This window comes from Ambystoma mexicanum, chromosome 13 (assembly GCF_040938575.1).
Source record: "Ambystoma mexicanum isolate Mex_15411 chromosome 13, UKY_AmexF1_1, whole genome shotgun sequence".
Taxonomy (NCBI): domain Eukaryota; kingdom Metazoa; phylum Chordata; class Amphibia; order Caudata; family Ambystomatidae; genus Ambystoma; species Ambystoma mexicanum.
The window spans coordinates 844,750,714-844,769,061 of NC_090938.1; the positions used below are offsets into that span (position 1 = coordinate 844,750,714).

Genomic DNA, 18,348 nt, shown 5'->3' on the forward strand with positions numbered 1-18,348 from the left:
TTTGTGATAATGCCCCACCCCCTGCCAAGGATTAGTGAGGGCCTGAGAGGCCTGGTAATTCCCAATTCCCCATTTTTTAGATCACTAAACCACATTTACCACTTTTTTGTATTGCAAACACCACATTCTGAAAAGGGCTGGGTGTTTTGCGCTGCATAAGAGTTTTACTAAGATCACTGCAGGGAAGCCAGCACCTGGAACCAAATCATGGGGCTTCATTTTTTTCAACCTGTGATTCAAAATCATTTATAATGTTTGAACATGGGATACCTGTGTGCACATCCGCAGTGTAGGTTATTTGGGACATCACAGTTATGCACAGAGTTATGCACAGCGCAGCCCTCATGCTGTAAGGGGATTGGTGTCTTCGTCTGGTGCGTCCGATTAGCGGCCAATGGCTGTGCTTGGAGTGCTGCCACCAGGAAGCAGCAGCCAATCGTAGCAGGGTAGCAGCAGCCAACCGTGGCAGGATAGCAGCAGCAGCCAACAGTGGCAGGATAGCAGCAGCAGCCAACAGTGGCAGGATAGCAGCAGCAGCCAACAGTAGCAGGATAGCAGCACCCAACAGTGGCAGGATAGCAGCAGCCAACCGTGGCAGGATAGCAGCAGCAGCCAACAGTGGCAGGATAGCAGCAGCAGCCAACAGTGGCAGGATAGCAGCAGCAGCCAACAGTGGCAGGATAGCAGCAGCACAGCCAGGCTCTATGCAGCACAGGTCACCAATGGAGGCAGTACAAATCTGCAGACAAAAAGAATCCACAAATGTGTTTTTTAAATGTCTGTGGGGGAAAACATTATGCATAGAAAAACTGAGAATCTACTGAAACGACGAAAAGGCACATAATTACTCCATTTAATGCAACACATTGAATCAAAGCTGCAAAGCCACTAGTAGACGAACATTTATTTTATAAATAGTTTCCTTTTATTGCTTAAATATGAGCACTTGTCATTGATGTGGGGGAGGGGGACAATGTTTCCCATCACAGTTTCCAAAGGCAAATAGAACGGGGAAACTCTGCACAGAAATAAACATGCAGCACGCATGCAGCACACATGCAGAGAAACAAAGATGCCCGGCTCTTAGTATGCATGTTTTGTAGATATGTAGTACACACAGAACAAAATAATGCCAGCACTGCCACTGTAAGAAAACGCTTACGATAGCTTTGCCCAAACATTACCTATAAGACACCCGAACATGCCAGCATTCGCCCATGCACGAAAATGCAATGAATTATACTGAATATAGACATAGTAGAAAGACTTTGGTTGACCTCAAGTCTTTTTCAGAAGTCTATGCTTAAAGTCAGTGTGCAAATCCTACCTTGCACATGGGTTTCAGCATTCAAAAGGGTATTTCTTATGTAGTTTACAGCCTTCATGTAAGTACAAATTACAGCGCGTTATGAGAAGGTGATAACAGAGTACTTAGAAATGTTGAATTGTTAGGAGGGATTTTTGAGAACCAGCCATGTGGGAGGGTTCTAAGAGGCAAGCCTAAGTCATGAGCAAGAGCTTTACACACTTGGTCTCAACTCTCCCGAAGTAGCGCAGGCTGAGCAGTAAGGCAGACCTAGGAGATCGGGATGGAGTCCAAGTACAGTTAACACTTGGAAACGCCAAGAAATAGAATTCAACACAGAAGCATAACAATATACTATTTATTAGAACAGAAGCATAAAAATATGTTATTTATTAGACCAGAAGCATAAAAATATACTATTTATTAGACCAGAAGCATAATAATATGTTATTTATTAGGCCGTATCATGCATGATTTATGGAGACCCATGGGATGCACTGAGAGCACCAATCTATAATATTTAGGAATAAGGATAGCCAGGGAACTGGACTCATTGGATACTTTGAACGATGGAGCTGAGCAAACCTTACGTTGTCACTGCGTGGGTTGATGACCGCAGGGACGATGACCAAGACCCCTCTTTCTTTCTACGAGGCCCCCAAACCATAGGGCCAGAGAACTTTTATTAAAGTGAATAATCCTGAGATATGAAAATTGCTTTGGTGGGGGTGGGGGGCAGGGGGCAAGGGTCGGGAGGAAAGTGTTCTGGATACCCTTGTTTTAGTGTTTTAAACTTGCCCTGTTAAAGGTTTTCTTGGAACACATGAGGGATGACTTTAGGGTGCATCAGCCATGTCTGGAAGATTGCACAACACACTGAGAAAAGTGGGAGAACTCCTTTGGTCCCCGAGTAGGTATGTACCCCAAAGAATTAGGGGGAATGTGGAAGTTATGGGAGGATAACAATTCTAATGACTACCTTTCCACGTGGCCCTCCTCTGGGAGTTCAGTATGGCGCCATCCTTTGGTTCGGGGAAATGGGGTGCTGTAATGACCCGGAGTGGGTCTGATCCAGGTCTTGAAAAGGTGGGGCAACTCTTGTCAGGGGGTAGCAGCAGTTGGGGGTTTTCAATACCCTAGTCCTAAAGAAACAATAGTGAGAGCTTGCGCCAATGGAGACGGGGGTGTATAATTCTGACCGGAGCAGAAAGGTTCCGATACCCAAGCTACACGAGGCAACCTTGATTAGTGGATTGGAGGACAAAGCCAAGTGTATGGCTTTCTGGGAAAGGGCCTTGATAAGGGGACCTCCGAAGGAAGTATGGGATAGAATTTGTAGGTTAACTTGCGTGGTCTCTTGGCGCTCTGACGATTCTAATACGGAAAGAGGGCTGCAGGGGGGCTTGTTAATGGGATATAGAAGGAAAAGTGCACGAGCTTTGATGTGCTGTTAGTAGCTTCAGTTCAGAGAAACCGGCCACCTTGTGCGGGTTTGTGGTCTTTGGATGGTAGTTATCTAGTGGTCGGTGTGGGCGTGTGTGTAGTTTGTGTCTTAGTTTTTGTTAAGTGATGTTTGTAGTTTGTGATTTACATAGCGCCATTTCCCTATTTGTATGGCCTCAATGTGCTTTGTGGTTGGAACCCCCTCGGTGACCGAAGTCCAGGTATGGGAACATTCTAAGAGTTTGCTATAAGATGAGCGTGTGCATTCTGCTGGGATTAAGACTTAAGAGGGCTGGCTAGGCTTCAGTAAGCAACCCAGAGGTCGGGCACGTGGGTGGGTGTTGTCGGTGGTTAAGAGAGAGTGCAAGAGCAGGAGACTATGTGTACCCAGCTAGACTGAATTTGTCGTAGGTTATTGCTGTATACTAGTGGCAGAGGTGTTGAGGCACGTCAGGGGTTTCAGTATGGACGGCTATGCGTGCAGCTAGACCGAATTTGACATATCCATAGCTGCATGCTAGAGTGCATGGATGGGAAGCCGTGCCTGCGGCATGTGTCCACAGACGTGGTGCGATTTATACTGATCTTGAACTGGGATGGAGTTTATCTTCGATATCGCTTTCCTAGATCTCCCAAAGCGATAGGTTGGTCATTTGAGTGCATCTTGTGGTGGGGTTAGCATACTACCATTGGGAAGGACCTGTCTGGTGGCATTCTTGGAGTGCAATAGGCAAATAAATTAGACATTGCCACCTATGGCCTAAGACCAATTAATGGTATTGTTTCCCATTCCCAAAGAAAGAGCCATCTAAGTGCGCCATGTTTGCTTTGCCCCCTGGGGCGTCTTAGTGCATCGCCATTCCTACCCCCAAAAGCCATTTAAGTGCATACCGTGTCCTATAGCCCAAGTTGAACTGGCACATTTCCTCTCTACCTCCAGTGAAACCTATTAGTTGAGCGTTCCGAGTGCTTGGGTAAGCCCCTTGATAATTAGGTAGGGTGGTCCAACTGAGTGCGTGACATGGCCTGTCCCTAATTCAAGCTGAGTATGCTACAGTTGCTACCAATAGTGGTCTGTCTAATCGAGCGTTTTGTCCAGACACCTAGCAACGATCAAGGTACAATCAGATTTTCAGGTGTTTTTTGGCAACCAGTTTGCACCAGTTATAGAGTTTGTGGTCCAGGCAGGGGAGGGTTTGGGAGGGAATGATGTAGGATCGTCTGTGCGGGTGGAAGGGGCCAGTTTGTCATTGTGTGCTGCTGCGAACGCAGCCGGCAACCGCGTAGTTTGAAAGTAGACGCGTTTCGTTGGGTCTGGGCGGTATGCAGTAATAAGATCGCAGCAAAAAAGTCGTCTGCACAAAAAAATCGTGGAAAAAATGCCATGATTTGACCGGGTAAAGGTGTACCCCATTATACCATTTAAGGGGAGCAGGGGTTGCAGGGGTGTCCCCTGCTCCCCTTAAATGGTATAATGGGTCCGGGGGTTGCAGGATTGTCCCCATGGATTGCGCAAAACCACTGCCTTTTTGCCACGATTGTTTGTGTAAACAGCAATTTTTGCCACGATTTTAACACATGGAACCGTATGGGCCAGTACTTGTGTGCGATGAGCAACCAAAGCATAGTGTGGAAGAGGGATTCAAGAAGAGGAAGGGAAAGGCCAGGTTTTGAGCGCCTTTCTGAATGCAAGGTTGATTGTGGGAGGGTCTCCCCAGATCTGACAGGGAGGGGAGGAGGGGGTTCTCACCTGATCCGATGGCCTGAGCTGCTTCTCAGGGGCCTCTCAGGGATGTGCCCCGATTACGGGAGGGAGGGGGGGGTTTCCTCAGATTTGATGGCCTGACCTGCATCTCAGGGGTCTGCCAGAGAGGTGCCTTAGTTATGGGAGGGGGCGGGGGGTGTAAGGAAAGATTTCTCTTTACTGCACCTTTCCTTCCATCTTTATGGAACCCCCAAACTTTTTGCTTTTATTTTTGAATCTGACCTGTACTTTTTGCAGTGCAGTGAAGCCTTAAGCTTCACTGCACTGGCCTTTGCTCATATGTTATGGGGAAACTGATATGTCCTTCAGGCTGTCAGTACTGGGAAACATTGTTTCCCCTAGTCGTGTTACTATGTTGCTACTTTTGTATCACTTGTGGTAACTTTTTATCATTGTGCACAGCAGCTTACACTGCAGTACAATGGGGTGCATTTTTGTTTTGCCCTCGACTAACACTCAGAGGATTTTTGGTTACTTTTTTTTTTACTTTATTGTGTTTTAGTTGGTTACTCTAGGTGTGCTAAAAGGATAAGCTGGGGCAGCAGTGACTTTTCCCCACTTTTTGGGGATTTTCATTTTAGCTTCATCACATTCATCACATTTGGCTACAAACTGTGGCTACTGGTCAAACATGGCCGTGCCACGAGATTTTCGCCTGTTCTTTTGCCATCTTGTTCTTTAGCCTTCTTCCTGGCCAGAGAGGCCAGGACAATCCTTATAAGGACTTCCAGTGCCCGGGAAAGCAGGAGCTTTTGGCAGGCTACTGGAGGGCTGTGTGTGTTGCTGGCAGGATGTGGACTGGGTCTGTCTGACCCGACCCCAATCCACAAACTGGTTTCAGTGTGTCTGAGTGGAATGCATGAATGTTCCCACCAGTGGTCCTGATTGGACCGCTGCAGGGGTGTGTCTGTGGGCTAGTCCTGCTATTGGCTAGTGAGGGCAGAAGGTCTTACCTTGCTTTTAGGATAAGAAGAGGACCCCTGCACCCATTCTTCAGAGATCCTGGAGAAACCTGAAGGAGCCAAGTATCCTATCCAGCTGTGAGACCCGCAAAGAAACCTGAGACCTGACTGAAAAAGGCCTGGAAAACAACTTCTGCTGTTGTCCTGGAGGAGCCATGTCTTGCTTGTGATCTTTAGTAGTCCTGCGAAGGTGCTGCGACCCTTGGAGTGGAGGGTCCATCCATTCCCAACATCTGCTCGGTGCCCTGCCAAAGAGAGCCTTCGAAAGTGCCCGGGAACCGTCCTGTGGCTGACTAGCTTCGTTTTTGGGCTACGGTGCTGCCAAGGTCACCGTACCGAGTTTTGGCCTGAAACTTGGGGGTTCCTCAGCTGCCCCTAAGACTACCTCCTGCGAAATTTTGGCGTCCTAGCATCGAGGGGACCCGAGAGAAGAGGGGAAAGTCCGAACTCGGCTGCTGAGTCCTTTTGCGTCAGCCTGCTGCGGTGACCACCGTACGAAATAGATTACCTGACCCGAGTCCGGTCCTGAGAAGGGTCCTGCATCGAGTTTTGCTGCATTCTTCGAACGAGAGTCCTTGCAATGTTAAAAGACACCAACCGGAAATCAGCTCGAACCCGCAATTCCTGTGAATCGAGGACTGCAACTTTCAGCGGGAAAAGCAACCTCGGACACTCTTCCTTTGTTCTGCCAAGTCTGGGGAAGAATCAGAGTATGGGGGGGGGGGGGTAAGTTAGAGTTTCTAACCTACCCCTATACTCCAATTATAAGTCAATGGGCTTATAATATTGCTTATTTTTAACACTTTTGGCTTTGCCATTGCTTGTTTGCGCAAGACTTCTGACTGTTGGGGCTACTTTTGGGCATTAGTCTATCTTGAACCCTAACACGAAGAACCCTTCACTGGACCCCAGAGACCCTACCTGCAGTTTCTCGTGCCTCCTAACTTCTGTGGAACTGTAACCTGAACTATTGGGCGAAAGGCCCCAGGCAATTTAGGGCTGAACAATTTCAGTCAGGGATCATCTCTGTGGACCATAAGTGCATAATAGTGGTCTAACCTTTCCTTTGCAGGAGTTTCTGATGTGTATTATGCCCTACAACAAAGTGAATGTATATATGTATTTAGTTTGATAGTGTTGTGTGAAAAGTCTACCTGCTAGTAGTCATTTTTTCTAAAGTGTGTTTTGGCCATAAATAATTAACTGTGTTTTTATACATCCTGTCTAAGTGTAATCTGTGATTGCCATTGTGTTACCTCATTGTGGACCCCTTATAAGCTAACAACCTCTGAAGAACTTAGCCTAGACCACCTGTCACTGCTACCTAAACTGGTTTGGCTACAGCTTCCCAGAGTTGGTCCTGTCACAATATAGTTTGGCCTTCTATACATCTGTCCCCCAGGCCAGAGTATAGAAATTCAGCCCTAACAGGGGGATGGCGAGTCTCACCTGATCTGATGGCCTATGCTGCTTCTCAGGGACCTGTCGGGAGCGTGCCCTGATTACAGGAGGGGAGGGGGGGTCTCTCCATATCTGATGACCTGAGCTGCTTCTCAGGGACCTGCCGGGGGTGTTTCCTGATTACAGGAGGGGAGGGGGTCTCCACTGATCTAATGACCTGAGCTGCTTCTCCGGGATTTGCCAGAGACGGTGCCTTTGTTATAGGAGGGGGGGGTTCCCCTGATCTCTTAGCCTGAGCTGCTTCTCAGGGACCTGCTGGGGGCGTGCCCCGATTACTGGAGGGAGGGAGGGGGGGTCTCCCCATAGCTGATGACCTGAGCTGCTTCTCCGGGATTTTCCAGAGACAGTGCCTTTGTTATGGGAGGGGGGGGTTCCCCTGATCTCTTGGCCTGAGCTGCCGCTCAGGGACCTGACGGTTGCATGCCACAATTATGGGAGCGGGGGTCCTCCCGGATCTCTTGGCTGAGCTGCTTCTCAGGGACCTGCTGGGGGCGTGCCCCGATTACGGGAGGGAGGGGGGTCTCCCCTGATCTGACAGCCTGAGCTGCTTCTCAGGGACCTGAAGAGGGAAAATCTGAGTGTCCCTTCCCTCCTGATGGGGGTCCCAACCGGAAGAAGCACCCCCGACTGAACAACTATAGCCTATCAGAGGTTGCACCCAGTCCCACCACTCCCAACTCATCACGACAGAACTCCAGCCATAAGCCCGATCAACCCCACAATGGCAAAAGCCCTAGCCAACACAACCAACGGGAACCAAGACCGAGCTGGAGACGACTATATGGACCAACTCGATTGATGTCCCCGCAAACCATGTTGCAGGTCGTTCGAGTCTTCATGACGACATAGCCGCATTAGACAGGAAGCACACGTGCAATAGGCGCGATCGGGACATTCACTCACCAACCTACACAAAGAACATCTGCATGCAGTTCTATGAGCTAGAGGACAGTGACAGACATTCTGTCTGCATGTTTATTATTTTTCACATAGGCCGCTATCGCACCGCAGTAATGCAAGATGCCAGAAGAGCTTGTGTATATGCTTGCAGATGCTACTCGCTATTTCTCTATGGATGGACAGGAGCACTCGAGGGACCTGATCACCCATTGCATACGCTTAACCCTTGAATAATCATATTGGAAGAATAACCAGAATTTAGGTAGGCCTCGGATCAATCCAGCACACTAAACTCCTTTTGCAGGGATCTCGACGCTGCAAGCTGCTGAGCGAGCAGAATCGCCCTGGCAAGGACTACTACCACCAATGCCATAATGTAGCAAGTGACATTCCCCACCCACAGTGCCACGACAAGCCCAGCTACAGGTCAGGACACCTCAAGCTAAAATACAAATCAAAGTAATTGGACTTCCCTAGCGGTCTCCTCACGCGTGATTCGGCCGACCTGACATGATGCCAAGACCAGGGAGCAGAGAAGCTGCAGCCATCCCACGTCTGAGACTGAACCTTGCCACATAATTGCAACAATCCACCTACAATATGCGATGGGACTGGACTTCTCTCATGGCAGTAGTAAAGACTTCATTGTTACACACTGTCACATAGTTATATCTTGTTGATACATAGTGTACAAGAGCAGGTGTCTTGCGGGATGGAAACAATGTTAGTCCCAGGCTTGGGGGCCTGCGGCCTGACCAATCAGCACATCGGGGGATGGAAGCTGGCGGCTGGAATCTCCAGCCAATCGTCAGGGGTTCTAGTGTAACAATTGTTAGGTAGCAATTTATAGGGATGACCCAAGTGTGCCACCTGACAGCGTGCCCACCAATAACACAGCAACGCATATGTCTCTATACTGGAACTACCACTCTGGGAGCTAACCCAGGGTGACGTTAGGTTCGGGGAAGGATTTTGGTAAGTGACAACAAGTGTGATGTCACAAGTGTACAAAAAAGGCCTGCGAGCCTAAAATTAGAGAGACATGCTCGGATGAAACCTGATGCCTGTATGTTGTCCCTGCTCGTTTGATACAAAAAAATGGCAGTTAACCTTTGCTGCTTGTGTGGACCTCGACTTCTTTGGGACATTGGAGGGAGTTAGGGCCCTCCGTGAGCTGGAGGTCCGCGGACCCTAGGTGCGGCTCTGCCGGCCCCAGAATCTCCCCTAACAAGTTGGAGGCACTGCTGAGATGCTCTCCTGAGATCCCGGCAAGATCGCTTGCGATGGCAACCCGGCAAGGTGCGGCCCCCTCTGCTGTCGAACCTTGGAGGACTGCAGGACCCTCGCGTAACTGAGACACCACCGGACAGCGCAACCGGAGATTGGCCGTCGGGAGCCGACTTCAAAATCTATCCCGCCCGCGGTTGGCGAGTGTCTGCACGCGGTCCAGAAGAGGCGAGATGAGCCCAGTGGGAGGGGAGCCAGCAGCCGAGCGGTGCCTGCTGACATGCACCTAAATGTAAGTGTGGTCCGCACAACGTACAACAACATATTGTGTGGGTGGGAGAGGATGTGTATGTAGGGTGGAGGGTGGTATCACAATATCATAGCGTTGAGAACCAAGGTAGCGATGGGCATGTGCATAAGTACAGGGATCGGAGCTGAGGTAGACCCTTGTTGTGCAGATTAGCGTATTGGGGGCCGGACAGTGGATCCCTCGGAAACTGAAAGGTTGTTATGCCGACAGGTCTGGACAGTGAACACATGTGTAGGGGGAGACTATGGCTTTCCTATAAATCGACGTAGTTCGATGAATATATGTGGTTTTCCTATTAATTGAGCGTTTTAGCTTGGTCGATAGATGTCGAATTCCCATATAAGTTTATCTTAAGATTGCAGAAGATAGGTGACTGGTTAAGTTTCCGGTATAGGAAGCGTATTGCATGTCAGGCGACGCAACGTGTTCAGTACACCTATAAAAAGGAGAAGAGGTGGTTGATGATGTATCCTCCACTCCGGAGGAGGTGGTAAGACAGCTGTGGGGATTTTTGGGTGTGAAATTAAAAGGGCGGGGGTATGTGTATGAAATGTTAGCATGCAGATTTAGCTTGGTGACGTCACCCATAGGCCTTTGCATAGGACAATGTGTGATTAACAGGTGCAGAACTCGTGACTCAGCACTCAAATTACAAAACAGGTGGACTGCCAGCAGCGCAGACAGCTCCGGCACGTATCAGAGGGGCGGGCCGAGCATCAGCAGCCCAGTAAAGGCGGGGCGGTACGAGAGCACGCCGTACTGGTGTACGGTCGCAGGGGGCCGGACACATTGAAGGGGCTTGCCGGGAGGCGACAACGCCCATGAAAGTGGTTATATTGCATAAGGTATACGGTTGCAGGGGGCCATAGACTTTGGGGGGAGCGTGTTGGTTAGTGACAGCTCCTTAAGAAGCAGGACGGTACGAGAGTACGCCTCACGAAACGTGTGGCTGTTAAAATTAACATGCAGCACTAGGTGAATGTTGAACTGCATAACGAAAAAAAATGTCCGCCCTTGTTCTGACAGCGGAGTATCGAAACCTTCAATTTGAACATGAGTGAAAGACAATGATGTACCACGAGGGTGGGGTAGGAGCATCATACGGGGTGCCCGAGATGGTATTGACCCCAATACAACACCTTTGCAAAACATTGCCTAACTATCGAGATAAAATAGTAAAGTACAGTGTAGAATGGACCAAGGGAACGGAAGGGAAAGCATCGATACCATGGCAACCTAACGGCAGTTTCTCAAGGGACACTTTACAGTCACTACTTACCTACGTACACAACACTTACAATGGGAAGAAACTAGCAAGCCCCTGGAAATATTCGAATTGTGGAGAATGTTCCAGAGACATTACCATGGAAGGTTGAACTTACAGGAGGCAAAAGAGGAGGGAGGGGGGCGCATGCGCCCCACCTCCTGCACCTCCCAGCATCGCTGCAGATGAGGAGGAGGAACAGGGATTATACCCAATTAGGGAATTAAAAGAATCTACGGAACCCCAAGAATTAACTGCAGCCGAAGGCTACTCAAACCCCACATACAAACCACCCCCGTACGCCCCGACGGCGCATGCCACACAGACAGAGGTAGGTAACCTAGACGTTGAAGAGGAAAGGCTGAGGCAGGCGAAGAGCGAGTTCGCAGGGGTAGGGCCAGATGAGTGGATAGCAGCACAAGTACTATTGAAGTTACAAGGGACCACCACAGGAGAACCAGAAGGGGCAACAGGAGCAATAAAGGAATTAGAATTGGGGAAAGGATGTACAGACGGGCAAACAAACGACACAGGAAAATAACTATTACGAGAGTGGGAGGCAAAACTGGAAGAAAGGATAGCGGAGCTCAAAGAGAAAAGGAACGCACTGGTGAGCCATTTAGAGCATAAGGAACAGGAAGAGCAGCTAGCATTAGAAAGGCGAGAAAAGGTGGACAAAGAAAGGAGGGAACGGGAGGCGATAGAGAAGATAGCAACGAGAGATTCGAGTAAGGTAAGTACGGAAGCAAAGGGGCGTAGAACATTGGAAAAAGAAAGGGTTGAGGCTGAACGAGAAATGGCATTTTGGAGACGGAAGATATTGTTGGACAGCACCCGGAAATGCGAGGAAAGCAGGCTGAAGGAGTTAAGGTTAGCGATGACAGAGGAAGCACGAAGTAAGAGAGAAGAGGACGAGGCAACGCTACGGAGGATACACAAAGAAGTAATGGAAGAAATAGAAAGGTCCGGGCGGGGAAAGAAGAAGGGGATGAGCACCAGCCTAGACGAACACCAACGTGACCCACAAGGAGCAGCGTGGGGACAACTGGAGTGCCTCAGGCAGGGTCCGTACAGCAGAGCGCAAAGGGGAAAGAAGATTTGGAAGCAGCAAACTTTACAAACATTGATCTTGAAAGTGTAACAGTGTGATACCCAATACAACGCAAACTAACGTTCTCAGATGGAGTTTGCACTGAGGAAGACGAAGATAGCAATGGTATAGATAAGGAAGTGCTAAGCAAATTGTATATTACACGAACAGGCACAGGTATGTCATGGGAGTGTAGGACTCAAGATGAAAAAAACAGGGGACGACACACTGACGCAATTACAGAGGACGCAACAGCAACAGCTGCACCACAAACACCCTACATGCATGGGCTTCGAGATCTCCCAGGGCGCAGAAGAGATAAGACAGCAATTACCCATGACAGGGGGCACTCGTGTCAACAAGGCGGGCACACAGGGCCCCGGGAAGCACTGCACACAAAACACACCAGAAATTACTCAGACATCAGGGCATCACGCACAACACCCAATATAGATGTCGCAGACTTCGAAGTAGATGTCGAAGATGAGAGAGGCCCAGTACAGATACGACAGTACAGACAAACACCTGAGGAAAGGGCTGAATATTCACAGATGCCACTACTTGAGAGGGGGGGGGAGCAGACCACAATACATACCATGGAAACATGCAAACAGAGAGAATGTTAAGAATAGGTTACCATCACTGAGCCGAGGGGCAGGGAAATGGATATATGAAATGGAAAAACAGACAGCAGGACACAGACTGGCAGTGGGGGACATGAAGGGGCCATTAGTGTCCATACTGGGTGACGCAGCAGATAACATTTGGAAAAGGGTGGGATTCCCAGGAGTAACAACACAGAACACTACACATGACGGATCCCCATTTGAGAACTGCAGGCACGCAGTGTGGCAGGCCCTAAGGATACAATACCCAGACACATCAGACATAGGGGCAATTACGTCACGCAAGATGCGTGACGACGAAGATCCAGTCAGCTACATCCAAGAGATTAAAAAGCTTTGGCGCCTTGAAACTCAGGAGCCGTGGGACAAAACACTAGCTATCTTCTATCACATCTTGATCCAAGGGTTTCCTGAATCCGTGCAAAGAAAACTCAAGAAATGAGTGGGAATTGAGGCCAAAGCTTTGTCAGAGATACAACTAACAATAGTACACCATTGAAGATTATGGCAGGAAAAGTTGAAACAGAAGGCGGAGGATAGAAAGGCGGATGAGGCAATATTAGTGCAAAAACAATTTGTCAAAATTCGCCCTAGAAGGAGCACTAATAACAAGCTCAGCAACGCCAACTCAAACAGCTGTGTCCCAACCCCCAACTACTACCGCAACCACAGATACAACAACTACCGCAAACACCAATACAACAACAATTACCGCAACCACAACAGCAATTGCCACAGCAGTTGCCACAATACAACATAGCACTGCAGTACCAACCACAGATGGGAGGGGGATATATGGGTGTGAGCAGGTACCAACAGAACTTTAGGGGACGAGGAGGGGGAAACAGGGGGCAGGGATTTGGGCCACCAGCACACTACCCAGGAGGAGGGTCCCGGGGTTACCCTCAACAGGGATGGCAAGGCTAAGGAGAGGGAGGAGAATTCCCATGGCAAGCATGAGAACCACCCCAATTTTGGACATGTGGATTAATAGGTCACATCTCCTGCACGTGCAGGTACAGGGCAGCAAGGGTGGGGCGAGCAAGGGCCACAAAGCAACCAAGGGGGTCAGAATGGGTATTATCAACAGGCAGGACCACGACCCATGGTGCAACAGCAAAGCATGCTCCAGCAACAACCACAATACCAACAAGTACAAGGGACACTGCTACCCCAACAACAACAACACATCCAGACAGTACAACAGTTGACACAATTACAGGATGACATTCAACAGCCAATGGACACAACGGCTGTAGTGCCGGTAAGACGTATGGGCGGGGTGACTATAATGGGACATAACCCTTATACCGGCAACGGGCAATCACTATACCCACAATAGGACAGCCCACAGACTACCTTATTGTGTCCCATCCTATCAGTAACACCTAACCCTGCGGAGGAACCACGCATAAAGGTGGCAATATGTGACAAGATGTTTTCCTTTTTGGTTGATACGGGGGCCACAAGGTCATGCGTACGGGAAGGGAACTACACATTGTCAGGCGATACCATGAACAATCAAGAATTTTCTGGGGCTCGAGAAGTGGTTCCATTCACTGATAACATCTCCCTATCTATTGGGGATCATGACCTGTCACTAACCTTACTATATTCTAAACATGCACCAGTAAATATTTGGGACGTGACATAATGAGCAGACTTAACATGACCATCTCCTTCACAGACAAAGGCATAGTGTGCTCCACGCCAGGCATAGACATGCTCACAACAAGACAGCTACTCCAGGCATATTGTGGCAAGAGTGTGCAGAGGGGCGAGCCAGTAGACCCGGAGGTTTTCCAATATGGGACGGACATGGCAATGCAATGGCATGGCTACCAGGTATAGCAGGATACGGCTAACACATAGAGAAGTGGCCCAGAAAATGGCAATGGCACTAGAAACACCACTCCCAGTGCCACCCTCATTCTGCGAGGAGGACTTAGCAAAGGTACCATCCTCCTTATGGACAACAAGCCCCTACGACATGGAATGCATCAAAAGCATAGGGGGAGTAAAAATAAAACTGAAAAAAGGAGCAATCCTGCCCAGAGTTAGACAATACCCACTATCAAAAGAAGCAGATGAGGGCATTTATGAGACAATAAGCACCCTCATTGAACAAGGTATTCTGGTACCATCAGAATCACCTTGCAACACTACTGTGTACCCCGTCCGCAAGGCAAATGGAGGCTCATGGCATTTCATACAAGATATAAGACCCCTAAACAACATTGTCGTAGCAGAATATCCCATAGCAGCTAACCCATCTACAATACTTTGCAGCATCCCAGCAGAGGCTACACGGTTCACTGTGATTGACCCAAAAAATGCCTTTTTCTCTATACCACTACACCCAGATTCCCAAGACCTAATGAGTTTCATGCATCGCAGCACAAAGTGGAAGCACACAAGACTACCTCAAGGAAAGGATACTGCGAGTCACCATCAATTTTCAACAGAGTGATACAAATGGACGTAGGGAATATAGAGACAGAGTACAATTTTTCAATATTTGGATGCCATTCTCATCTGCAGCACAACAGAAGATGAATGCAGGAAGGACTCCAACAAAATGCTTACAGTACTAGCAGAAAAAGGATACACCACAGACAGTACGAGAATTACAACAGTTCCTCATCCTATGCAACTACTGCAGGGCATGGGTGTTTGATTACATCACATACACATGTCCCTTACTTATAGCCCTAAGGGACACACAAAGGGGACATAAAACACTGAACTGGACACGGGAAATGACAGATGCATTTAATGAATTAAAAGAGGCGAGATCAACAGCACCAGTCCTGATTATAAAAAAAGAGTTCTTCATATTTTCACACTCTGATGGGGTGGTAATGAAAACGGTATTAACACAAAAAACAAGCATGGGCCACAAGCCAATCGCATATTACAGCAGCCAGTTAGACCCAGTAATGACAGGACATTTCCCTTGTGAACAACACTTGGCCGCTGCAGCCTTTGCTGTAGAAAAAGCATCCTCAATAACAATGGGATGTTCCACAACACTTTACGTGGCGCATGACCTTCTTGCAATTTTACACAAACCAAAGAGCACTCTGACCACCCAAAGAGCAACAGGCTATGAAATAATACTTTCCCGACCAGAACTGAAAATTGTAAGGTGCAAAAATGTTAACCAAGCACAATTCCTAGCAGAAGAAGTGGGGGTGGGAGAATATGTCCATGATTGTACCAAAAACATTGAACTATTCTCAGAAATACGTAAAGTAGAGGAAGATGCACTTGAGGGGGGGGGAGATGTATTATACATTGATGGGTCCTCAACAATTGACCAAGGTGATGGGGTGAGGAGAAGGTGGCAGCAGTGGTAAGATTAAGAGAAGATTGGACAAGCGAGACTATAAGGTGGGTTTGGTTGCCACCGCATTATTCAGCACAAGCAGCTGAATTAGTAGCCCTGATATTGGCCCTTAGAGAGAGTGAAGGAAAACAGGTCACTATCTATTCAGATAGTGCCTACATAACATCAACAGTGCATTCTGGTCTAGCAAGGTGGTTAGGGAGAGGGTTCAGACAGGCAGATGGTACACCAGTACAGCACGCACTCCTCCTAGGGGAACTAATTGAGGTTGTGACATACCCAATACAACTTGCATTAGTGAAGTGCCAAGCACACACTAATGGGGGTAGACCCAATATCAAAAGGAAATGAAGCAGCTGATTTATATGCAAAACGTGCATCATATTTTGGGGAGTTGTGAGACCTCCAAGAAAAACAAGAGGGGAGGGGCGCGGCAGATGCCAATGAAGGAAGGTTACAGCTATTTACCAGAAACACAAATAATGAAAATACAGGCAGCTGCATCAATGACAGAAAAAGAACTCTCGGTAAAAAGAGGGTGCTCAATGTCCCCCACAGATGCCCTGTGGTGACAAAACACAGGAAAGGTTGTGATGCCTCTCGCATGATTACAAACAGCATTAACATAATTACACCACCCTGCACATACTGGAAAGGAAGTGATAGCGGCACGAATAGGAGAATCTTGGTTTTGTCCAGAATTAAATGTTATTAGTAATTGCCTCACCTGCCAGCAATTTACAGCAAGACATACACTTAAGGTGATCAAAAGTATAATACCACGACTGGAGGGTCCCTTTCTGCACCTCCATATCGACTATGTTGACATGATAAACGTATGCCAAGGATACCGTTACATGATTGTGGTAGTTTGTCCCTTTTTAAGGTGGATAGGAGCTGGCCCATGCTCCCATGCTGATGCACTAAGGGTGGGAAAATTCTTAGTTAGAGAAGTCTTTCCAAGGTAGGGCGTCTGTGAAGTCCTAAGGTCAGACAATGGCCCGCACTTAGCCAACAAACTGTTCCAACACATCACCACGTTGCTGGGGATAAAGCACAAGTTTGTGTGTGCATATCACCCACAGGCCAGCGGCGTCTGTGAATGCCTCAATGGCCCTCTAAATGAAAGAATCGCTAAAACCCAACAGTCAACTAAAAAGAATTGGCTGTACTGCCTCCCCTTGGCCCTGTTTGAACTGCCGAATAAACCTGGGTCGGACCACCACCTCACACCCCACAAGGTGGTGACTGGCCGACAAATGCACCTTCCACTGTCTCCGCCCACAAGGGCCATGTATGATTGTGAGGGGGTAGCAGAAGTATTGGGGAAAGAAATGCATCAATATGTCACTTCACTGGTTAGTAGTGCCTCATTTATCTCTCAGCAGATCGAACGAACACAGGGTAGGTCAGAGAACGATCAACAAGAAGCCATCGACATTAAAGGACAAGCAAAAGACTCAGTGATCAAAGTAGGAGACAGGGTACTCCTACGCAATTGCACACGCAGGTGGAATGCCCCCCCGTTTCACTGGCCCCCACGTAGTGGAGAGCATCGCAGACAGGGCGGTGAAGCTGGAAAATAAAACTGTCTGGTTGCATCTCCACGACATCAAGCCCTACAAAGCATCGACTTCGCACCACCTCAGCATCGACAGGGCCGATGCTCCAGCAACGGATACATCAAATAACAGAAGGGCCCCATTTTCAGTATCCCACAAATTAGACACATCTAAGGACACGAATGAACAAGAACGCACAGGCCACTCAATGGTCAGGCGCTCACAGATATCTGACGTCCACACACAAACGTAACTGAACTATAATAAATTTTCTGGTATCACCAAAATATGTGGAAGTTTATCCAAATGCTGGTTGTACAAATTAAAGAACGCTATGACATAGATAGGGCTATGTAGCACACACCCACCCATTAGGACTACACTGTGTCACCCTGTCTTTGCATGTTATCTTCTTTTTGTCTTGCGCATGCAGGGTTCTGCGTTTGACAAATGTATGGGACTAAAATGTTGAAAATAGATTGGAAATTTAGTGATTTAGATGTTGCCTCCCATTGAACACCCTGAAGCACTCTCCCACCAATACATTCACACCCTGCGAAGACCCACCCACTCCAGACCAAGACCCCCATGCGTGTATCATAACACGTTTATTGAATATATAGCACAATATGACCCACAACTCCATCACATCCTACCCATACTCAGAAATAGAATAAGGAGGATTTGCGAGGAACTTTTCTCCTGGCATTAAACGATGACCTAGTTCATCGGGTTTAAACTACTTACCAATACTAATACATTAACACTGATTTACAGCAATTTTCAGGCAGGCAACTATATCATCTCAACGACTGCAGGACTGCAAGGTAAGTGGTAAAAATGACTAGCTTAATAAAGATTTTAATAAAAATAATATGGGTAGTTTTGTCTACTGGATTGGTAGCTGCCATTGTATGGCAAGCTTACACAGCTATGCATGTATCCGCAACACCCCATACTAACATTCCTCCCACCCAAGCTGCAAGGAGCACTGTGTCAAGTGGTACGACAAGCACAAACGAGAAGGTAAGGAGAGGTAAGCGTAGCATTGGAACTGATGTTAATGGGGTTCACACATATCTC

At 48.1% G+C, this 18,348-nt stretch overlaps 1 protein-coding gene across 4 annotated transcripts in view; it reads right to left on the reverse strand.

Annotated features, from left to right (window-relative positions):
* The window catches only part of LOC138522104 (uncharacterized), a 103,746-nt gene that overhangs the window by 51,324 nt on the left and 34,074 nt on the right, over positions 1-18,348 (reverse strand). For 2 of the 4 annotated variants that reach the window (XM_069635367.1, XM_069635366.1), the window contains exon 2: positions 271-739. The exons of the other annotated variants lie outside the window; for them this stretch is intronic. In XM_069635367.1, the coding sequence (XP_069491468.1) occupies positions 271-346 (76 nt within the window). In that variant the 5' untranslated portion in view covers positions 347-739. The remainder of the gene's footprint in view (positions 1-270; positions 740-18,348) is intronic. 4 annotated transcript variants of the gene reach the window in all.